The 18847-nt window shown below is 38.9% G+C and overlaps 1 protein-coding gene across 3 annotated transcripts in view; it reads left to right on the forward strand.

Moving 5' to 3' along the window:
* MAP3K20 (mitogen-activated protein kinase kinase kinase 20) overlaps positions 1-18847 on the forward strand; it is a 220847-nt gene that overhangs the window by 25411 nt on the left and 176589 nt on the right. For all 3 annotated transcript variants that reach the window (XM_036742496.1, XM_036742495.1, XM_036742497.1), the window contains exon 2: positions 59-251. In XM_036742496.1, the coding sequence (XP_036598391.1) occupies positions 93-251 (159 nt within the window). In that variant the 5' untranslated portion in view covers positions 59-92. The remainder of the gene's footprint in view (positions 1-58; positions 252-18847) is intronic.

Below are 18847 nucleotides of genomic sequence, written 5' to 3' on the forward strand. Positions count from 1 at the left end.
TTCTGGGGCTACCCTAATAGGAGGTGAACTAACTGGACTCTTTGTTTTCTCTTTGCAGATTTTGCGAAGGTATATTACTTTGTCATTATGAGATGTCGTCTCTCGGCCCTTCCTTTGTGCAAATCAAATTTGATGACTTGCAGTTTTTTGAAAACTGCGGCGGAGGGAGTTTTGGGAGTGTTTATCGAGCCAGATGGATATCACAAGACAAGGAAGTGGCTGTAAAGAAGCTGCTGAAGATAGAGAAAGAGGTAAGGCTTTTGCTTACCTTTTTTTTCTTCTACTATCAGAGCTGGCTTTGATGACATTTCTGTATGCTTCTCCTATGAGAGGGGACATGAAGTAGTGCGTGGGGCTGATCCATGGAACTTTCCTGTTCTCATCCTGGGAGCCCCATAAATAGAAATTATTGCAGTGAGTGTGCTTTGAGGTTGCATTCTGCTAGGGGTCATCTCAACTGAGAAGATTTCTTTGCATGTTATAAAAGACTTTGTGTTCCCTGGCCCTTACATAGGGAGCAAGGTGAGATTCAAATCCTTCTTGGAAGCAAGGTTTTCACTCCCCTGGCTAGTTAGGGGGTCGCTAGAGAGCAGTGCATGAAATTCATGTTCCCCTTTACCCTTTTCTCTCTTTGTGTACTATGAGACTTTAATACAGATTACAGCAGCCTTAGAATGTTGGCCACATTTAGTCAGTTTTGAAAGTTATATTTTGTCCCTGAGACTTAACTCCCCAGCTTTAGGTGCATACCCTCTATCAGCACCTGTCATCGCTTTATTCTGCTACCAACTAAAAGAGAAATCCTACTCTTGAATTAGGCCAAAGACAAGGATCTCTCCAGGAAGGAAATTGAAATGTATCTGAGCAGTCTGAGACTTCATCTTATACACCTTAGTAATTTAATGCAGCATCTTTTAACGTTCAAATTTATGTTGGAGACAATATCCAAATTTGGCCTTTCTTGTACAAAGCCACAATTGTAAAGTCGGCCTTTATGTGCAACCTTCCATGTGCAAACCCAATTTCTACCAACTCCAAGCAAAATCCTTTTTTCTCTCAGAGCCTCATAGTTCTTCCCCACTATAGGGGATCTCAGAACTATGCCAGTCCCATATTTACATTGGCCAAAGCATGGTCATCCCAATTCCCAAAATGCTTCTTTCTTTCCATGAAAAGGCACTAAAATTCAGAGAGAGTCACAGCCAGCCTCAGGATTTGAAACACCAGTAAAACATGCCAGCCTTCATAAGCCTCAGTCAGTATTCATTTATGTTCCTGTAAATCCATGTGCAATTCCCAAGATGCTCATACTGTGAAGAAATACGTCTTCATTCTGCCCATATATCCAATCACCTTTCCTCACAGAGGCACACTGATTCAGTTACTTTCTCTCTTCCTAACCACTATTTTACTTCATTCATTCAATTACTGTACCACAATCCCCTACAAACACACCCAAGGGCTGCCTCTCACTACCAGGCCAATGCATGATCACCAAGGTTGACATCTTGATGCTCTTTTATAGGCCAGGGAGTAATTACCCATTATGGGAAGCTGTGCAACTCTTTTGCCTTTTATACACAGTTATTTGCCTTTCAAGTTGGGGCTTCCCCAGAGCCTAATACCTTTCTGTGCTAAGCCTCTTCACCTAGAACATATTAAGGATTGCTTTTAATAGCTTGATTTTGGTGGTTCCAGTCACATCACTTATTAGATACTGGTGCAATTTCCTCATTTTGGCTAAGTATTGTTGTTCCAGATATCTTTATAAACTGAATGTTTCCAGAAATAATCTTTCAATCTCCCCGACTGTTACCATTTTTCCCATTAATTACTGCCAATAGCCATACCAATTGATTAGGAAAGACAACCTAAAGGGTAGGACCATAAGGATTTTTTTCCTAGCTGTGCCATGTGATTACCAACTGTGTTTCCACTGGGTGAAGCCAGGTCAGAAGGGCTAGGTTGCTAGGATAACTCTCCCTTAGGGTATCTGTAGGATTTCTAAAGCACTTAAGACATGGGAGTTCTTAAAACGAGTATATACCTAAAACAGGAGAGCAGTGTGAAGCAAAATTATAGGGTTTGGCTCTTTCTTTCCTTCTAGATCAAAAAAAAAATAATTATTTGAATGCTAGCCAAGTAATAAAAGTCTTTTACTCTATGCTGCACCTAGGGCCTTTCATCTGATCAACTCAAAGAGCTTTATAGGGATTAGGGACTGGACCTGTCATTTCATTGATATATAGAAGTCTTGAATGAGGAAACTCATTCTATCAGTGCAGGGTAGAACCTTCTTTGCAACTTATAGGCTTAGAGCAAGGGTTTTTAACCTGGGAACCCCAAGGTCCTTGGATAGATTTCGGAGACTCCATGAATTTGGATGAGGAAAATTTACCTTTTTATTTTCGCTAATCTCTAGGTGGCACAGTAAATTAAGTGCTGGGCCCAGAGTCAGAAAGACTCCTCTTCCTGAGTTCATATCTGGCCTCTGACACTAGCTGTGTGACACTGGACAAGTCACTTAACCTTGTTTGCCTCAGTTTTCTCATCTGTCAAGTGAGCTGGAGGAGGAAATGGCAAACCACTCTAGTATCTCTGCCAAGAAAACCCCAAATGGGGTCACAAAGAGTTGTACACAACTGAAAAAAATTACTTAACCACAATATCTCTAAATGAAAATTAACATTTCCTTCAATTATTTTAGAATATTAGTCAGCGGAGGGGTCCATAGGTTTCGCTATCTTTACCAAAAGGGTCCATGACGTCAAAAAAGGTTAAATGCCCCTGACTTAGAGGGTTGCCTAAGAGATTAAGTGACTTGTCCAGGGTCACACTGCCAGTGTGTGTAGGAAACTGAATGCGCGTCTTCGTGGCTAGCTCTTTATCCACTTAGTCATGCTATCTCTTAAAGTTCTTTAAAGACAATTTCTGCCCATTTTTTAGATTGGGAAATTTATCTCAGATCCTACTTCATGTTGGAGATCAAACTAGTGATGACGAAAGGAATAGAAACAAGCTTCAGAATTCCTTTCCCTTAACTTTACTTTTCTACTGAATAAACACCTACTCAAATATCACTTCCAGCATCAAATATAAAACGCGGTTGGTAAGCCTTCTCTACTTCAAAACGTCTCTCTACTCCAGACTTTCCATTCTTCTTACATATTATGTCCCTTCAGCTGCTCCTTCCTCCCTCACCAGGCATGATGCCATCCAGTGACACTGGGCTCCTTGATATTCCTCAAACAAGTTAGTCCATCCCCAACATTTTCGCTGGCTGTCCCTTATGCATGGAATTCTCCCATTCCTCACCTTCACCTCCTGGCTTCCCTGGCTTTCTTCAAGTCCCAGCTAAAATCTTACCTTCTATAGGAAACTGTTCCCAATCTCTCTTTGTTGGTTATCACCAATTTATCATGTATATATCTTGTTTGTACATAGTTGTACAAACTCTCATGTTAGATTATGAGATCCTTGAAAGCAAAGACTATCTTTTGCCTTTATTTGTATCCTACCACTTAGCATAGTAGACTTTTAAGAAATGTTGATTGACTACCTGACTTTTAATATAAGAACTGCTATTTTAAAATAAAATAAAATAAAATCAATCAAATGCAGGCAGTTTTCATCACATATTTATTCTGAGAGGCATATCAATGTGTTAATATTGTCAGCATCTGTCATACAACTTAATTAGGGAGGCAACATGATATAGCAGATACTGACTTGGAGTCAGGAAGACCTGTGTTCAGATCCCACCAATTAAGATCCTCACTGTGTGATCTCAGACAAGTCAAATATCCTCTCTATGCCTCAGTTTCTTCATCTATAAAATGAGGAGGTTTGAGTTGGAGGCCTCTGACGGTCCTTCCAGCTCTGATCTGTTATCCTGTTACACTAGTTTTATACAACTGTGGGAAGGACTGTATGAGGTATGAAACAATCTTTGGTATAACAGCATTAAATGCCACATCCAAATTCATATATTAACATAAATGCATTATTATTGAGAGTGTGGCATGTGTGTTTACAGGTATATAAGCACATGGATAAAAAGAATCATCACAGAGAGATGCTGTGTACTATGTTGACTTAAATGTCCAACTTGGCTATTTCAGGAGTTAATTCCAGTGATAACTTAAATACTTGAAAGCACCCAGTTGTACAGGGAAAATTTAATTTAATCTTTGGTATATAATTCAGAATTTTTTATTGTTATTGAAAGGGTATTAACTTCTTCCCTGAGTTCTTTATCTTTTGTGTGTCCCTTTTGGAGTCCAAAGAGCTCTTCTCAGAATAGAGTTTTTAAATTCACAAAAGAAAAACAAAAAGTGTTAGTAAGAAAACCAATTATATTGAAATATAGTTATTATATATGTATATATTTGACAAAACAAGTTTATAGACCCAAGGTTAAGGACTCATACCCTAAAATTACCTTTATCTATTTTCTATTGACATATATATGTATATATGTATAAGGGCAGCCAGGTGGCACAGTGGAGAGAGTGCCTGGACCTGAAATCAGGAAGACTCACCTTTCTGAGTTCAAATTAAATCTCAGAGACATCCTAGCTATGTGATCCTGGGCAAGTCACTTAACCTATTTGCCTCAGTGTATTCATCTGGAAAGTAAGCTGGGGAAGAAAATGGCAAACCACTCTAGTATCTCTGCCAAGAAAACCCCAAATGGGGTCACTAAGAGTCAGACATGACTGAAAATAACTGGACACCAAATATATTTATATATTGTGTTCCTTGTCAGAACATAAACTCCTTTAGGGCAGGGAATATTTTACTTTTCTCTTTGTATCCCTAAAACTAAGCATAGTACCTGGCACATAATATGTATTTAATAAATGCTTATTGACTGATTGTAAATTATATTGAAGGAGTCAACATTTACTGAATTAATGGGAGTCGAATGGCATCTAAGATAGTCAGATACAGCAACATTAATTATTGGAAAGGCAAAATATATTTACTTTATAAATTATCAATATACTGTATGGCACATGTTCATATTAGCTGTTAGAATATTGTTAAGGTAGCTAGGTGCCGCCGTGGATAGAGCACTCAATTGGTGTCCCAAGTTTGACTCCTATGCTTTTTAGCTGTGTGGCCTACCAGAGACAGAGTAGGCAAAGTAGGCCTACTTACCCTCTCAGCCCCATCTGTAAAATGGGGATGATCATAGGGACTTCCTCACAGGGTTGTTGTGAAGACCAGATGAGATAACATGTAAAATGCCTTACAGAGCCTTAAAGCACCACTTAAGTGCTAGCAGTTGTTTCTGTTACTATTGTATTACTGACATATATTCTGATAATAATTGTGAGGATGTGAGGGGAAGAATGGGTTCCTAGTCTTGTGTTTATGCTTTAGCTGCATTAAAACTAATAGCTCACCTTTGTACTTTTTTTCACATTTTATAAAGTGCTTCCCCCCAGTCTTGTGAAGTAGACAGTGCAAGCATTATTAGGATGCAACTGTGGCTTTAGGGAGATTAGGGAGGTCAAGTGTTATCACTGTTAGAGATAGATCCAGTTTTTGAAGCTAAATGTTCTGATGCTAAAGCTTTCTCTTGCACACTGAGTCTTTCTGCTACACCAGGATGCATGGAGGACTAAATCAGAAACCTGTTTTCACCTGGCAGAAATGTTTACTGCACCTGGTTATTTTTTACCCAATGTGACTTTCCTTTGTGAGAAGACATAAACATTCCAAGGGAGAAAGTACATGAATAAGCAGCAACCACTTTTGGAAGCTGTGGAGCATTATCTCACGCAAAACATACTCATGTAATTAGAAATATAGTAGAAATATAGTGTCGCTCACTCCCCATAAATCTTTAACTTAGAATTACATCTAGAGAAAATGTATTTCTTCTTTTGAAGCAGCCTTTTGTCCTTATTGCAAAAAATGGTGGTTACAGATAAATATTAGGTTTGGAAGCATTTAATTAAAAACCCTACTTCTGCCAACCATTGTTATGATAAATTACTTTCCATATCTATTCACATAAATTATTTTTTAAACTTTTTCTATACTAATGGATGTACTGGAGAACAGATAATAAAACATAGTATCATATAGCAGAGGGGTGGAGGGTTACTAGTACAGAATAATGTATACATTGCTAGATGTGGTTACGGTGTTGGATGTTTTTGCTTGGTTGTTGTGGTTGTTATTGCCAGAGAGATTTTTATGGGGGTGGGAAGTGGGAAAGTGGGAAATGCCAGTGATGTAAAGACAAAAAAAAAACAATAAAACAGAGCAAAAATAAATAAAATCCCCTTCATGTATCACGTTTCATCACTTTTCCTGTTTCTGCATGTGCCTCTGAAGTGCTTAATGTTGATTTCAACAGGGCTGTTCTGGAGCCAAAGCTCTGTTGTGCGTCAGCCATGGTTCTGCTAACTTGTTTATGTTATTTGCAGATTTGTTTACAATATCCTTTTATTTCGTAAGAAATATTTAAGGCAGAAAAGAACAACATGTTCCCAGGGATAGCTACATACCAGAAGTATGTGTGTGTATGTATATATGTGTATATGTATGTATGTGTATGTGTATGTATGTATGGTTATATTATTATGTTTGTATGTATACGTATTTAAATATAGACAAATCTATCTATTTGCTAAATTCCAGATGAGATAGAATGATCTCTTTGGAAAGAAATGAAAGCAGTGGGGGAGGGGTGTGGATAGGGTAGAATTGAAAAACCCAAAAGGCCAACCAAGTAAACAGTGCTGTTACTGAAAACATTCAAAGGGGAAAGAACCGTGCTCTCACAAGTATAAATGGTTCATCAGCTTCGCAATGCGATTTTTTAAAAGTTCATTTCCCGATTTAATTCTCCTCTGGTACTACTATGTTTTATTTGATGACATTTTGCTTGAGACATGTCTGTGCAGGCTTTTGCTTTGGGATTCTGAAAGCCTGTGTGTTTCCTTGAATTCTGTTAGTGTTAAAATAGTGTCAGGAAAAGAGATTTATGAACTAGTAGGGAAGAAACAAGATGTGTTATTTTTAAAGAATGTCTGGAAAGAAATGGAATTCTTGTGTATTAAAATATAAAGGCTTCTCTTCGTTTTGCCTAACTTTGCAACTTACTTACTTACAACTTACTTCAACCCTGAATTTCTTCCAAAACCTAACAAGGGAAGTAATGTTGGAAGGCAGAGAAATTAGTTTCACAATTTTGTGTATCACTGGGTTGTAATACGAATGTTTGTAGATGAGGAGAGAGGATTGTTATGTAAAATCTGTATCTCAGCAAAAGGACTTAACTACTTTTATCAGCAGAAGGAAAAAAAATAACAGTAAAACAAAAGACAAAAATGGAAAATGAAATGGATACTGAACTTGGGCAGCACTAAAAATAGAGGCGCTCTTTTTTATACACAGTTTATAGATATTGAGTGCTTGCTGCTGGTTCTGAATGACCTCCCTTCTGGGAAGTTTTCCATTAGAGGGCAGGTTTAATGTTGTTATCATTTTATTAGATCATTAGACGAGCTTCCCTCCCCACCCTTCCCCACCCTACTTCATAGATTTATAGGCTAAAGATTGATTTTGAAAGATCTCTTTTCTTACAACCAGAGTTACAGGAATCCCATTTTAACTCCCCATTCCCTTCTGATCTTTTCTCAAGAATGCAGTAGACAAGGAAAAGAAAACTGGATTGTTTGCCTTTGTAACTCCTTCAAAAGTCTAATCTTGCACTTGTACACATTATGCTTATCAAGCACATGTGTTTGATAAATATTGTTGACAAATTGGCATCACTTCTATGATACACCAAGATCCTCCTTATAAAGCATGGTTTTTTTTTTCAAGATGTCATAGAGTGAGTAGAGAAAGATCATAAATCTAGGGCTAGAAGCATGGTCAGAGGCCATCTAGTCCAATTTCCTATAACTGATAATAAGATGATTAATCCTCATCCATAACTAAGCCCCAGGAAGATTCTGTCCCCTGTTTCTGGAATTCTCTCCCTTCTCATCTCCACCTCCTGGCTTTTCTGGCTTCTTCAAGTCCCAGCTAAAGTCCAACTTTCTACAGGAAACTTTTCCCCATCCCTTTTAATACTAGTACCTTCCTTTTGTTGACTATCTCCAATTTATTCTGTATGTATAATACATATTTGTATATATGCATGTACATGTATAATATATATCCTTGTTTGTACATAGTTACTTGCATGTTGTCTCCCTTTGAAAATAGAGACTGTCTTTTGCCTTTATTTGTATCTCCAGTGTTTGGCATAGTGCCTGACACATAGCAGGTGCTTAAGAAATTTATATTGACTGACTAAAGTGCACAAGATCATATAGGGAGTTGACATCACTCATGGGATTGTAGCCCAAGTCCTCTGACTCCCAGGCCAATGCTCTTTCCACAAGGCTATAGCTTCTACCTGCAGAAGAATTCCACTACTATTTACCTATTTCTATCTAGCCTTTTTGTTTTAGAAGCTATCGTATTTAAAGGCAGTAACAGATACTTTTGGCAGAATAAACAATGCTTTGCCCACCCCCCCGCACCTCCCTCTCTTATATTTCATCATCTTATTTGGCTAAATCTGCCAAGATATAACCTGGCATATTCACTTAGGCAGTAATGACATAAAATAAGAGGTTTGAATTAAATGAATTTAAGCACTCTTCCAGTTCTGAACCTACAATCTTATGTCTGATAGGACTTATTTTGCTTTCATCCCGTTGAATCTTACCCACACTATATCACTCCCCTTCAATGCTCAACTAGCTAATCTGATTGAAATAATTCCTGCTAATGAATGACCATGACTTAATAGTTTATTCCTACCCAACATTTTGAGTTAGACCTTCTATGTATAATTCAAAGGAATGAATTCAATACCCATTGGCAGGACAAGTTAGAAGACATAATTTGAAAAGACTAACTCTTAGGTCACAACATCCCTCCATGTAAATGAGGCCTACCTTCACCTATGTAAGTATCAGGTCTCTCTTGGCATAATATAGCACAGTAAACTCAAGCTTAAGAATTGCAAGCATAATACTTTCAGGATAAATAATAATAATAACTACATTTGTGTGGTACCTTCAACATAGTCCTGTGCAGTAGGTAGCATAAATATCAATATTCCCATGTTGTGCATGAAAATTGAATCTCAGAGAGAAAAAGTGGCTTTCCCAAGATTACACATGTAGTAAGTGGCAGAGTCATATCTTGAGCCCTGTCTGGACAATTCCAAATGAGTGTTGTTTCATAATGGTCCTCAGTCAAGACTCTCCTTAATCTGACCCCAAATTGCCTTTCAAGAAGTATCTCCCAATAGGAGTTGCCATTTTAAATTTCTGTCCTAACTGATCTACTCCCAGACCCTTTAAATTTAACCATATTTCACACTTCTGTACTTTTCTCAATCTGTTTCCCTACCTAAAGTTCTCCCTCTTTTGTCCCTTTACGTAAATTCTGCCCTCCATGAAATCCATTGAACTCCTTTTGATTCACAATAATCTCCTCTCATAGCAAGAGTAGAATAAATTCAGATCCCAGCTCTGACACTTAAACTTTTGACCATAGACCTCAGTTTTCTCATCTTTAAGATAGGAATTTATAGTATCCCATCTCAATAGATTGTTGTTATGAAGCTACATCATAACCTGTAAAGCTCTATAGCAGTATAGGTTATTTTTTATGGCACTCATTGATTTGGTTCCTAATCCTACACTAGCTTATGAAATCTCATATTTTATCATCTTGTATAGTCATTTAACTTTTTGTGTATTGATGCCAAGTCTCTTTAATAGACTGTAAACTTCTTGAGGACAGGGAATTTGCCTTATGTTATATTTTTATCCTCCAAAGTACCTAGTACAGTGCCTTTTGCAAGGTGTCCCATCAATACTTTTTTTACTCGATTTTTAAAGTTTCATATATCTTATTCTGAATTGAAATGCGAAAAAAGAGATCCTTTCCATTGACATAACCATACACAATAAGATGATTTTATAGGAAAACATGAAACTCTGTTTCCTACCACTCAGCCAATACTTCCTCCCTGGTTAATTGAGATCATAGCTAACTCTAATAAGGATAAACTAAAAATGAAAGACCATAACTTTCTTAATTGCCTTTGTCTTTGATGAGCTCTAGTTTCTTTTGAAGGGTAACCTAGGCATTAAGTACCAATTTCTGTGTTGGATATGTAATTTCATCACTGTATCCAGAATACTCCCTGGATTTTAATATGCCTAATAATTGATTACTGGAAGTGGCACATCTTTGTCTAGGGATAGAGGAGGAAGAGGGGCAAATGTGATTTCACTGATATAGGGAACTCCTTGGTGAGGAAATTCGCTCTTCCAGAACAGGTGGACATGTTATCTGCAGCCTTTCATTTTGGAGAGCTGCCTGTGTCATTGAGACACAATGTAAGTGCCTTACACAAGGTCATACAGCCAGTAGTATATGCCAGAGGGAGATCTTGAACCCAGGTTGTCTTGTTTCCTAAACAGTATCCGCTAGTCTGCCTCTTGTATTTTCTTTACCTAGGCCATCACATATTTATAGTTGAAGGGACTTTAGAGATGTCCTAGTCTAACCCTTTGGTTTTATAGATGAGGAGACTGAAGCCTTGAGGGCTGGACTGACCTGCACAAAGGTCACGCAGGTTGTAGGTAACAGTGTATGGATTTGAATGAAGGTCTTCCACAATGTTCTTTTCCTTACACTAGGCTGCATTTAACTTACTGCTGCTGCTGTTGTTCAGTTGTTTTCAGTTGTGTCTAACTCTTTGTGACCCCATTTGGGGTTTTCCTGAAAAAAAAAATACTGCAGTGGTTTGCAATTTACTTCTCTAGCTCATTTTACATATGAAGAAACTGAGGCAAACAGGGTTAAGTGACTTGCTTGGGGTCACATATCTAGTGAGTGTCTAAGGCCAGATTTGAAATCAGGAAGATGACTCCAGGTTTGGTGCTCTGTCTAGGCACTTCTAGCTGCCTGCTACATTTAAGACATATACCTAATTTCTCCAGAAGGAATTGTAAAAATTGCTTTATAAAAGGGGAATACATATTTCACTGTGCCTTACTGAAAAATTGTAAGCTCTTCATGAACTATCCTGATAACTTAGGAGCAGCATGGTGTTTGGTTTTAGTAATTAGCACCATCCATCAGTCATCCCAAAGCATATATTGAAAACTTTGCATAGCACTTTACAAAGAATTTACAGACATTCTGCCATCTGGAACTTTACAATCTAAGATACGACCTGAGGTAAGCAGTTGCAAAAGAGATACAAACCATCAAACGCATACTGAACAAGGGCATAGAACCTCAGAACTGGAAGGGCCCTCAGAAATCCTTTAGTCCAACCCCCTCATTGTGCAGACGAAACAGGTGCAGGGTAGCCCAAGGTCATGTGGCTAACCCATGGCAGAGGTAGAAGGATCTAAGGCTCCCAGTCTAGAACTCTTTGATATATTCCCTGAATTAAATGATTAAATATCATGCATTTACAATATGTACTGCAGATATTAATGTCCATATTCTTAGGGTGATTGGTAAGGGGGAGTAATTAGAGAGCTATATTTAGATGGCATGGGGTCATGGGAAGTGTGATAAACAAAAAGAAATGAATCATATGATGTACAGTATCTGCTTGGATAGTACCCGTCTCCCTGATTCTAAGGAGACAGCCATTGCACCAGTCAACAAGCATTTATTAAGTCGGGTCAACAAACATTTATTAAGCATCTACTATCTGCCAGGTGCTGTGCTAAGCACAGTATAAACACCAGAGAGCTCATTTAAAAACACATGTTATATGCTTAGCTCCTTTGGATATTACATTTGATTTTTTAAACAATTGGTGTGGTCAGAAAAATATATTATCCAAAAACCATCTTGCAAGATGAAGCTCTTCTTACTCTATGGCTCTGCTAAGGCAAGCTAAAGTGTGAGGAAACAAAGAAAGACTTAAGGGACTGGGGAGGTAGGGTAGAGAGTAGAACAATTAAGCTGAGTATGAATACTGCCTTTGCTTTAGTTTTCCCTGAAAAATTTTATTGGCCTCACACTTGGAGTTATCAGGAAGCCTAAAAGATGCATTCTAACAGACTCAGATGTATGACACTGTTGCAGTTAAAGTGACAAGTGTGTCCAGTCGAAATATATATACTGTAACATTCGTCTTATGCAAGTCTAGGAGAAAATTAAGTTGCATCATATAACTGAAATAGTTTCTAAGGAACTCAAAACCTGAAATCAAAGCCCAATATGGAAGGAGAAATGAACACTTCCTCCCTTGCCCACTTTTAAAAATTTCGTAAGAGCTTTGGTTCAACTTCTGTTTTAAAAATAAAATCAATTTCTTTGGTTTAATAAAAAGCCTTGTAGTCTTAAGGTCCTTTGAGAAATTCTCTTTGTATTTCTTGTCAAATTGTATCCAAACTACTTTTCTCTCCCTCTAAAAACAGCCCCCATACCACCAAAATCCATTGTGACCACAGGGAGTCATTTCCTTGATATGTAGCAACCATATGACCAAAGTAATGAGAGCAACAGTGGAATGCTGGAAGATAACATCAAGGAGTTTGTTGGAGGAGCTCAGTGATGACTTTCCTTTTCATGGATAATATTTTATTTTTTCCCCAATTACATGTTAAAACAATTTTTAAAACATTTGTTAAAATGTTTTGAGTTCCTCTGTGATGATTTTCAATAGGCTACTGAAGCTTTCTGGCTGAGTCTGGCCTTCTTAAAGTCATCTCATAATTCATAGTTCATGTTTCCCAATCTCAACTGTGCCCTTACTACATTAAGGCAAACACTCTATTCCTTCCTAATCAGTTTACTATCTTACCCCCCACAGTGGCTGTTCCAGACTTTTTCATCTGTCCTCTAGCTTCCCATTGTACCCCTTGTCCTCCTGTCTAAGCTGAAGACCTTGCCACTCACTACACACACACACACACACACACACACACACACACACACACAAATTGTGGCCATTTGCTGAGAGCTCCCTTTCTCCCCTCCTCATCTCATGCCATTCAGACATCTTCCTCCACTACCTCCTTCTTTAATCCTGTCTTGGATAAACAGGAATTCCTTTTTCTTGCTAAAGCCAAACCCTCAACAAACACCCTTTTGATCCCAACCCCTCCCAACTTCTTCAGAAGATTGGACCCACTTTTGTCCAAACTCATTCTCTGATCTTCGGTGTCTCCCTATCTATTGGCTCTTTCTATGCTGCTTGAAAATACCCCCATGTCTCCTCTATCCTTAAAATGGTCATCTGACCATCCTAGCTAGCCATCTTCCTCTATCTCTCCTCCCCTTCTTGACTAAAGTCCTTGATAAAGTCACATACATTTGCTGCTTCCACTTTCTCTCTTCTCCCTCTTCTAAATCCTCCGCACTCTGGCTTCTAATCCCATCTGTCGACTGAAACTGCCTTCTTCAAAGTTACCAATGGTCTCTTTATTGTGAAATCAAGAGGGCTTTTCTCTGCATCATTTGACAATGGAAACCATCTTCTCCTTCTGGATACTTTCTTCTCTGTAGATTTTTGTGACACTTTCTCCTGGCTCTCTTCTTAGATTTGACTCCTCTTCAGTCTCCTTTGATTGTTCTTCATCCTCCAAGGCTTTGTCTTGGTTCTTCTTCTTTTCTCCTGGTCTATACTATCCACTTTAGTGATCTCAAGAGTATTGAGTTATCAGTTCTAAGGAAATGATTCCCAGATCTAGAAATTTAACCCTAGTATCTCCTGAGCTTTAGTCTCACATTGCCAATTACCTTTTTTTTATTTTTAAACTTTTTAAAAATTAAATTGGATGCATAAAAGACATACATTTATCACTTGGACAATCCTTGTTATGAATAAAGGCAACAAAAATGTGGCAATGGTGGGCTGTGCTTCACAAAGTAATCATTTTGGAAGGAAAAAATAATCTGAATTTCTGTACAATGCAATTATAAAGGTTAGGAAATAATGTGAATGACCAATTGCCTTTTGGACATTTTGATTTGGATATCCCACAGGCATCTCAAACTCAACATATCCAAGACAGAATTCTTTATATTTTCCCCACAAACCTTTCATTTTCCCAACTTCTCTAATATTGTTGAGGCTACCACCATCCTGCCAGTCACTCAGTCTTGCAACCAAGACATCATATGTGACCTCTCACTTCGCATATTCAATCCATTATTGTTTCTACCTTCAAGGTCTCTCCTGTACATCACCTTGTACAAAACCACCACCCTGGTACAAGGACTCATCATCTCCCCCCTGAACTATTGCAGTAGCCTCTTGATGGGTCTGCCCACCACCAGTCTTTCTCCATTCCATCCACCACTCAGCCAACGTCAAGGTGATTCTTTTAAAATGTAGGTATGACCACATCACCTTCCTGTTCAGTGAACTCAAATGACTTTCTAGGATCAAATACAAACTGCTTTGTTTGGCACTTTAAGCACTCCATAACCTAGCCCCTTCCTACCATTCCAATTTTCTTATACTTCACTTACCTCCACACCCTTTATGTTCTAGCAACACTGGCCTCCTTGCAGTGCCTCAAGTAACCCTCCATCTCCTATCTCTGATTCTTTTCACTAGGTGTCTCTCAAGTCTGAAATGTTCTTCCTTTGGCCTCAGCTTTCCTGACTTCTTTCAGGACTTAGCTCAAATTTCACCTTCTCTATATGACTCTGAGCCATATAACTGAGAACCTCCCCAGCCTGATAGCTTTCCATCTTCCCTGTGTATATTTCCTCTGCCTACTTGTTGTCTCCCAGATTAAAATGTAAAATCCTTGAGGGCAGACTGTATCCTCAGCTCTCAGCCGCATACCTGGCACATAGTAAGAGTTTAATAATGTTTGTTGACTTGACCTCATAATTCTTCCAAAGGCCTGAAACTGCTTACTACAATGCAAACACTGCTTCTGTTTTAAGGTAAAACCTCAGATTTATTTTCAGGGTTAATTCTTAGGGAGAACTTATTGTGTGGATGGAAACATAAGAATATTTATCAGTGCCTAATCATGTTAGCAAGTAGCTTATTGACTCTTTTGGAGACCTAGTTGATTATAATGCTATACTTTTCTCCTCATTCCAAGGGCATATAGGAGAATAAATGACCACAACTATATCATGAATACTTTTTTTTTGAGAACCCAGTTTTGGAAACTGTGATGGATAGTAGCTGACAATTCTATGGCATTTTGAAGTTTTCAACATGTTTCATATTGTTTCATTTGATCCTAACAACAGATCATTTGGTTACCTATCTAGGCAGAATGAGCATTATTATTCCCCTTTTTCAGTTGAGGAAACTGAAGTTGAAAGAGGTGGAGTAGCTTTCCTAAAGTCATACAACTAATTAAGCAGGAAGGAAAGGAAGATATAGTGGAAAGGGTGCTAACTGTGGAGTCAGAAGAGACCTGGCTTCAAATCTCACTTGCAATTCTCAATAGCTGCGTAACACTGGGCAAGTCACTTTGACATCTGAGCCTCAGTTTACTCATCTGTAAAGGGGGCTAATGACACCTGTAGTACTGATGAGGGTTTGGGGTAAGAGGTGCTCGACACCCCAAAGTACCGACACACCGGGTCCTGCCGAAAGAATTCGACTCAAGCTTTCTCAGCCAGGGGAAAAGATAAAGTTTATTAAGAGTTAGCCACACAGGCCTGCCCCCAAGACATCCCACCCCTTGGTCTGGAAAGCAGGCCAGACCAATCTGAGCTAGATTGGATCTGACCACCTTCATGGAGGCAAGATGGAGATTATATACACAAAGGTTGTGGGAGGGATTGAGGGGTGGTCTGGGGTGGCCAGAGGAGGGGTCTAGGGAAGGACTTAAGGAGGAGTCTAAGGAGGAGCCTGAAAGGACTGGGATCAGATCAGACTCCCGGGTGGGGGAAATAGCTGAAGGCTATATGGAAATGACAACCCATAAAGGGCTGGGGTAGCGAGCTAGGGTATAGATATTTTGATCAGGTTTAAGGATGGGAAACAGGATTAAGGGCGGGAGGTCATTGGGAAGACAAGATTAAGGGTAGGAAACAGCTGGACAATAGAGGACTGGGCAAGGTAGGCATTTGGGCTTAATGGTTATAGCCTCAGGCCAAGGCCAGGTAGAGTGGGAAGATTCAAGGAGAGTTCAAGGGTTCAAGGGGTTCCCAGAGACTGTGCCCTCATCAGTACTTATATCACAGCATTGTTGTGAGGATCAAATGAATGATATATGCAAAGCACTATATAAATATCAGTTCTGTGCTTTGAATTCTCTCCCTCGTTGTTTCTATAGACCTTGTATCTTCCCTAGATTCCTTTAAGGCTTAGCCAAAGTCCCATTTCTGGCCAGAAGCTTTCCCCAGGATTCCTTCATTTTAGTGCCTTCCCTCTGAGATACACTCAATTTATCCTGTATATAGCTGGTTTTTACATAGTGTTTACATGTTGTCTCCATCATTAGAATGGTAAGCACCTTGAGGGCAGGGACTCTTTTTGCCTTTGTTTATATCCACAGCACAGTGATTGGCATATGGTAGGCACTTAATAAATGCTAGTTGACTGACAATTATTATTGCTATTTATTATTATTTAGTTACAGAGCCAGGACTAACAATGTGCAGATCTTCTGCCTCCAAGTGCAGTGGTCTGTATGCAATTTAATTTAATTCGGCAAGCATTTAGTAAGTACCTGCTCTATGGAAGGCCAAGATCTGGGAATGCAAGAACAAAAACCAAAGATAGTCCTTGCCTCCAAGGAGCTTACATTCTACTGAAGAGGTTCAGGGTGTACATAGAAACATAAATGCCAGGTATTCATGAAATAGTAACAAAATAATTTCAAGAAGGAGAGAGTACTTATAACATGGAGGATCATCAATGGACCCCTGTAGGAGATGGCATCTAAACTGTGATTTGAGGAAGCTAGGAATCCTGAGGTACTGATAAGGATAGAGTACATTCCAAGAATAAGGAGCCATGTTTGCAACAGCACAGAAGTAGGAGATATATAGAGTGTCACTTAAGAGCTCGTAGGTCCATTGTACTGGAAAGTGGGTGAAGGACAATAATACAAAATAAAACTGGAAAAGTAAAGCTAGGAACTACATTGTGAAGGGCTTTAAAAGGCGGTAGGAGGCCACTGAAGATTTTTGAGTAAGGTGAGGGGTTTAAAGAATGACATAATCAGATCTGGTCATTTCTAAGTGTGGTAGCCACGTGGAGAATAGATTAGAGAGGGAAGAAAATGGATTTAGTTCATCTGGTTAGAAGGCTTTTGTGATCCTCCAGTGAGAGTTGATAAAGGCTCCCACGTGGCTGATAATCCCTCTCCTTCAGATTACCAGAAGTACAAAAAGACATTTCTTTGGACAGAGGCCTTAGACAAATTATTCTTATCTTAAGTTTAGTTGTTTCCAAGGAGTGTTCCCAGTATGATATATCTTGGATCTGCTTACATATCCACTATCTCTAAATGAATAACCCATGGATCCTTGGGCGAGCCACAAGGAAGTATTTGATTTCATGGAAAGATTTGTTTCCTTAAAACTCTACTCATCTAAGATAACAGTGAAACTTCCTAGTTTGACTTGAGTTGTGGAGTATTTTGAGTAAATATGATCTGGCATTAGTTTGACTTTGAATGAATGACCCTAATCAAGTCATATCCAGGAATGCCTATTCTGGCTGGTTTGTCTTTGAAAAAATATTTGAGAGGGAAAAAAAGAATGAGTTGCTTTTTCATAGCTGTTCTAATTAGAAAGTGTTCACAGGTTCATGATCTGAGAGGAATTAAGCTACCTAAATGAAACTGACTCTGAGCAAGAAATAATTTTGATAATTTAAAAATATGTCCTTATATCACCAGTCTGGGCAATTTCAGGAAAAAAAATAGAGCTCAAAACAATAGATAGATGGATAGCTAGCTAGCTAGACATAGATATATGTATATAGATATTATGGCACACATGTCTACATTATGCTATGTGTACATACATATACATATACATATACATATACATGCCATAGCTATATAATCTGGTCATTTTGCAACTGAGGAACTTTTTCAAAACAATTAATAGACAGAGGCTTCCTGACTCATTATGGTGTTTAAAAAAATGATGGGGTTTAGACTGTGGGAATCCTGTTGGACCCCAAAAGAATTTGGGTCCTATTTGTTTGAGGGGCGAATGATGAGGGCACAGTCTCTCATTATCATTGGGCCCAAGTCTCTGCCTAGCCCTCTGTTGTCCAGCTGTTTCCCACCCTTAATCCTGATCAAAATATCTATACCCTAGCTCTGTTACCCTAGCCCTCTATTGCCTGTCATCTCCATGTAGCCTTCAGCTATTTCCCCCCCTGGAGTCTAACTTCGTCTCAGTCCCATCAAGCTCCTCCTTAGACTCCTCCTCAAAGCCCTCCCTAAACCCCTAGTCACCCCAGACCACCCCTCAATCCCTCCCACAATCTTTGTGTATACAATCTCCATCTTGCCTCCGTGAAGGTACTCCGATTCAATCTAGCTCACTAGATTGAATCTGGCCCGCTTGTGAAAACAGGCGTCACAAAGGGTGGCATTTCTTAAGACAACCCATTATGGTGAATCCTTAGACTTTGTCATTTCCCTTGGCTGAGAAGGCTTGAGTTGAATTCTTTTGGCAGGACCCAGCTTGTCAGGACTTCAGGGTATCGAGCACCCCTCAACCCCAAACCTCTTCAGTAGTACACAAGGATTTATATATCTATCCATGGAAAACTAAGCTACTTCTGGGATGTTGTCTGAATTTTCCATTAAAAAGGAAAAAATTACTTTTCCTTATC

The sequence above is a fragment of the Trichosurus vulpecula genome, chromosome 2 (genome assembly GCF_011100635.1).
Source record: "Trichosurus vulpecula isolate mTriVul1 chromosome 2, mTriVul1.pri, whole genome shotgun sequence".
NCBI lineage: Eukaryota > Metazoa > Chordata > Mammalia > Diprotodontia > Phalangeridae > Trichosurus > Trichosurus vulpecula.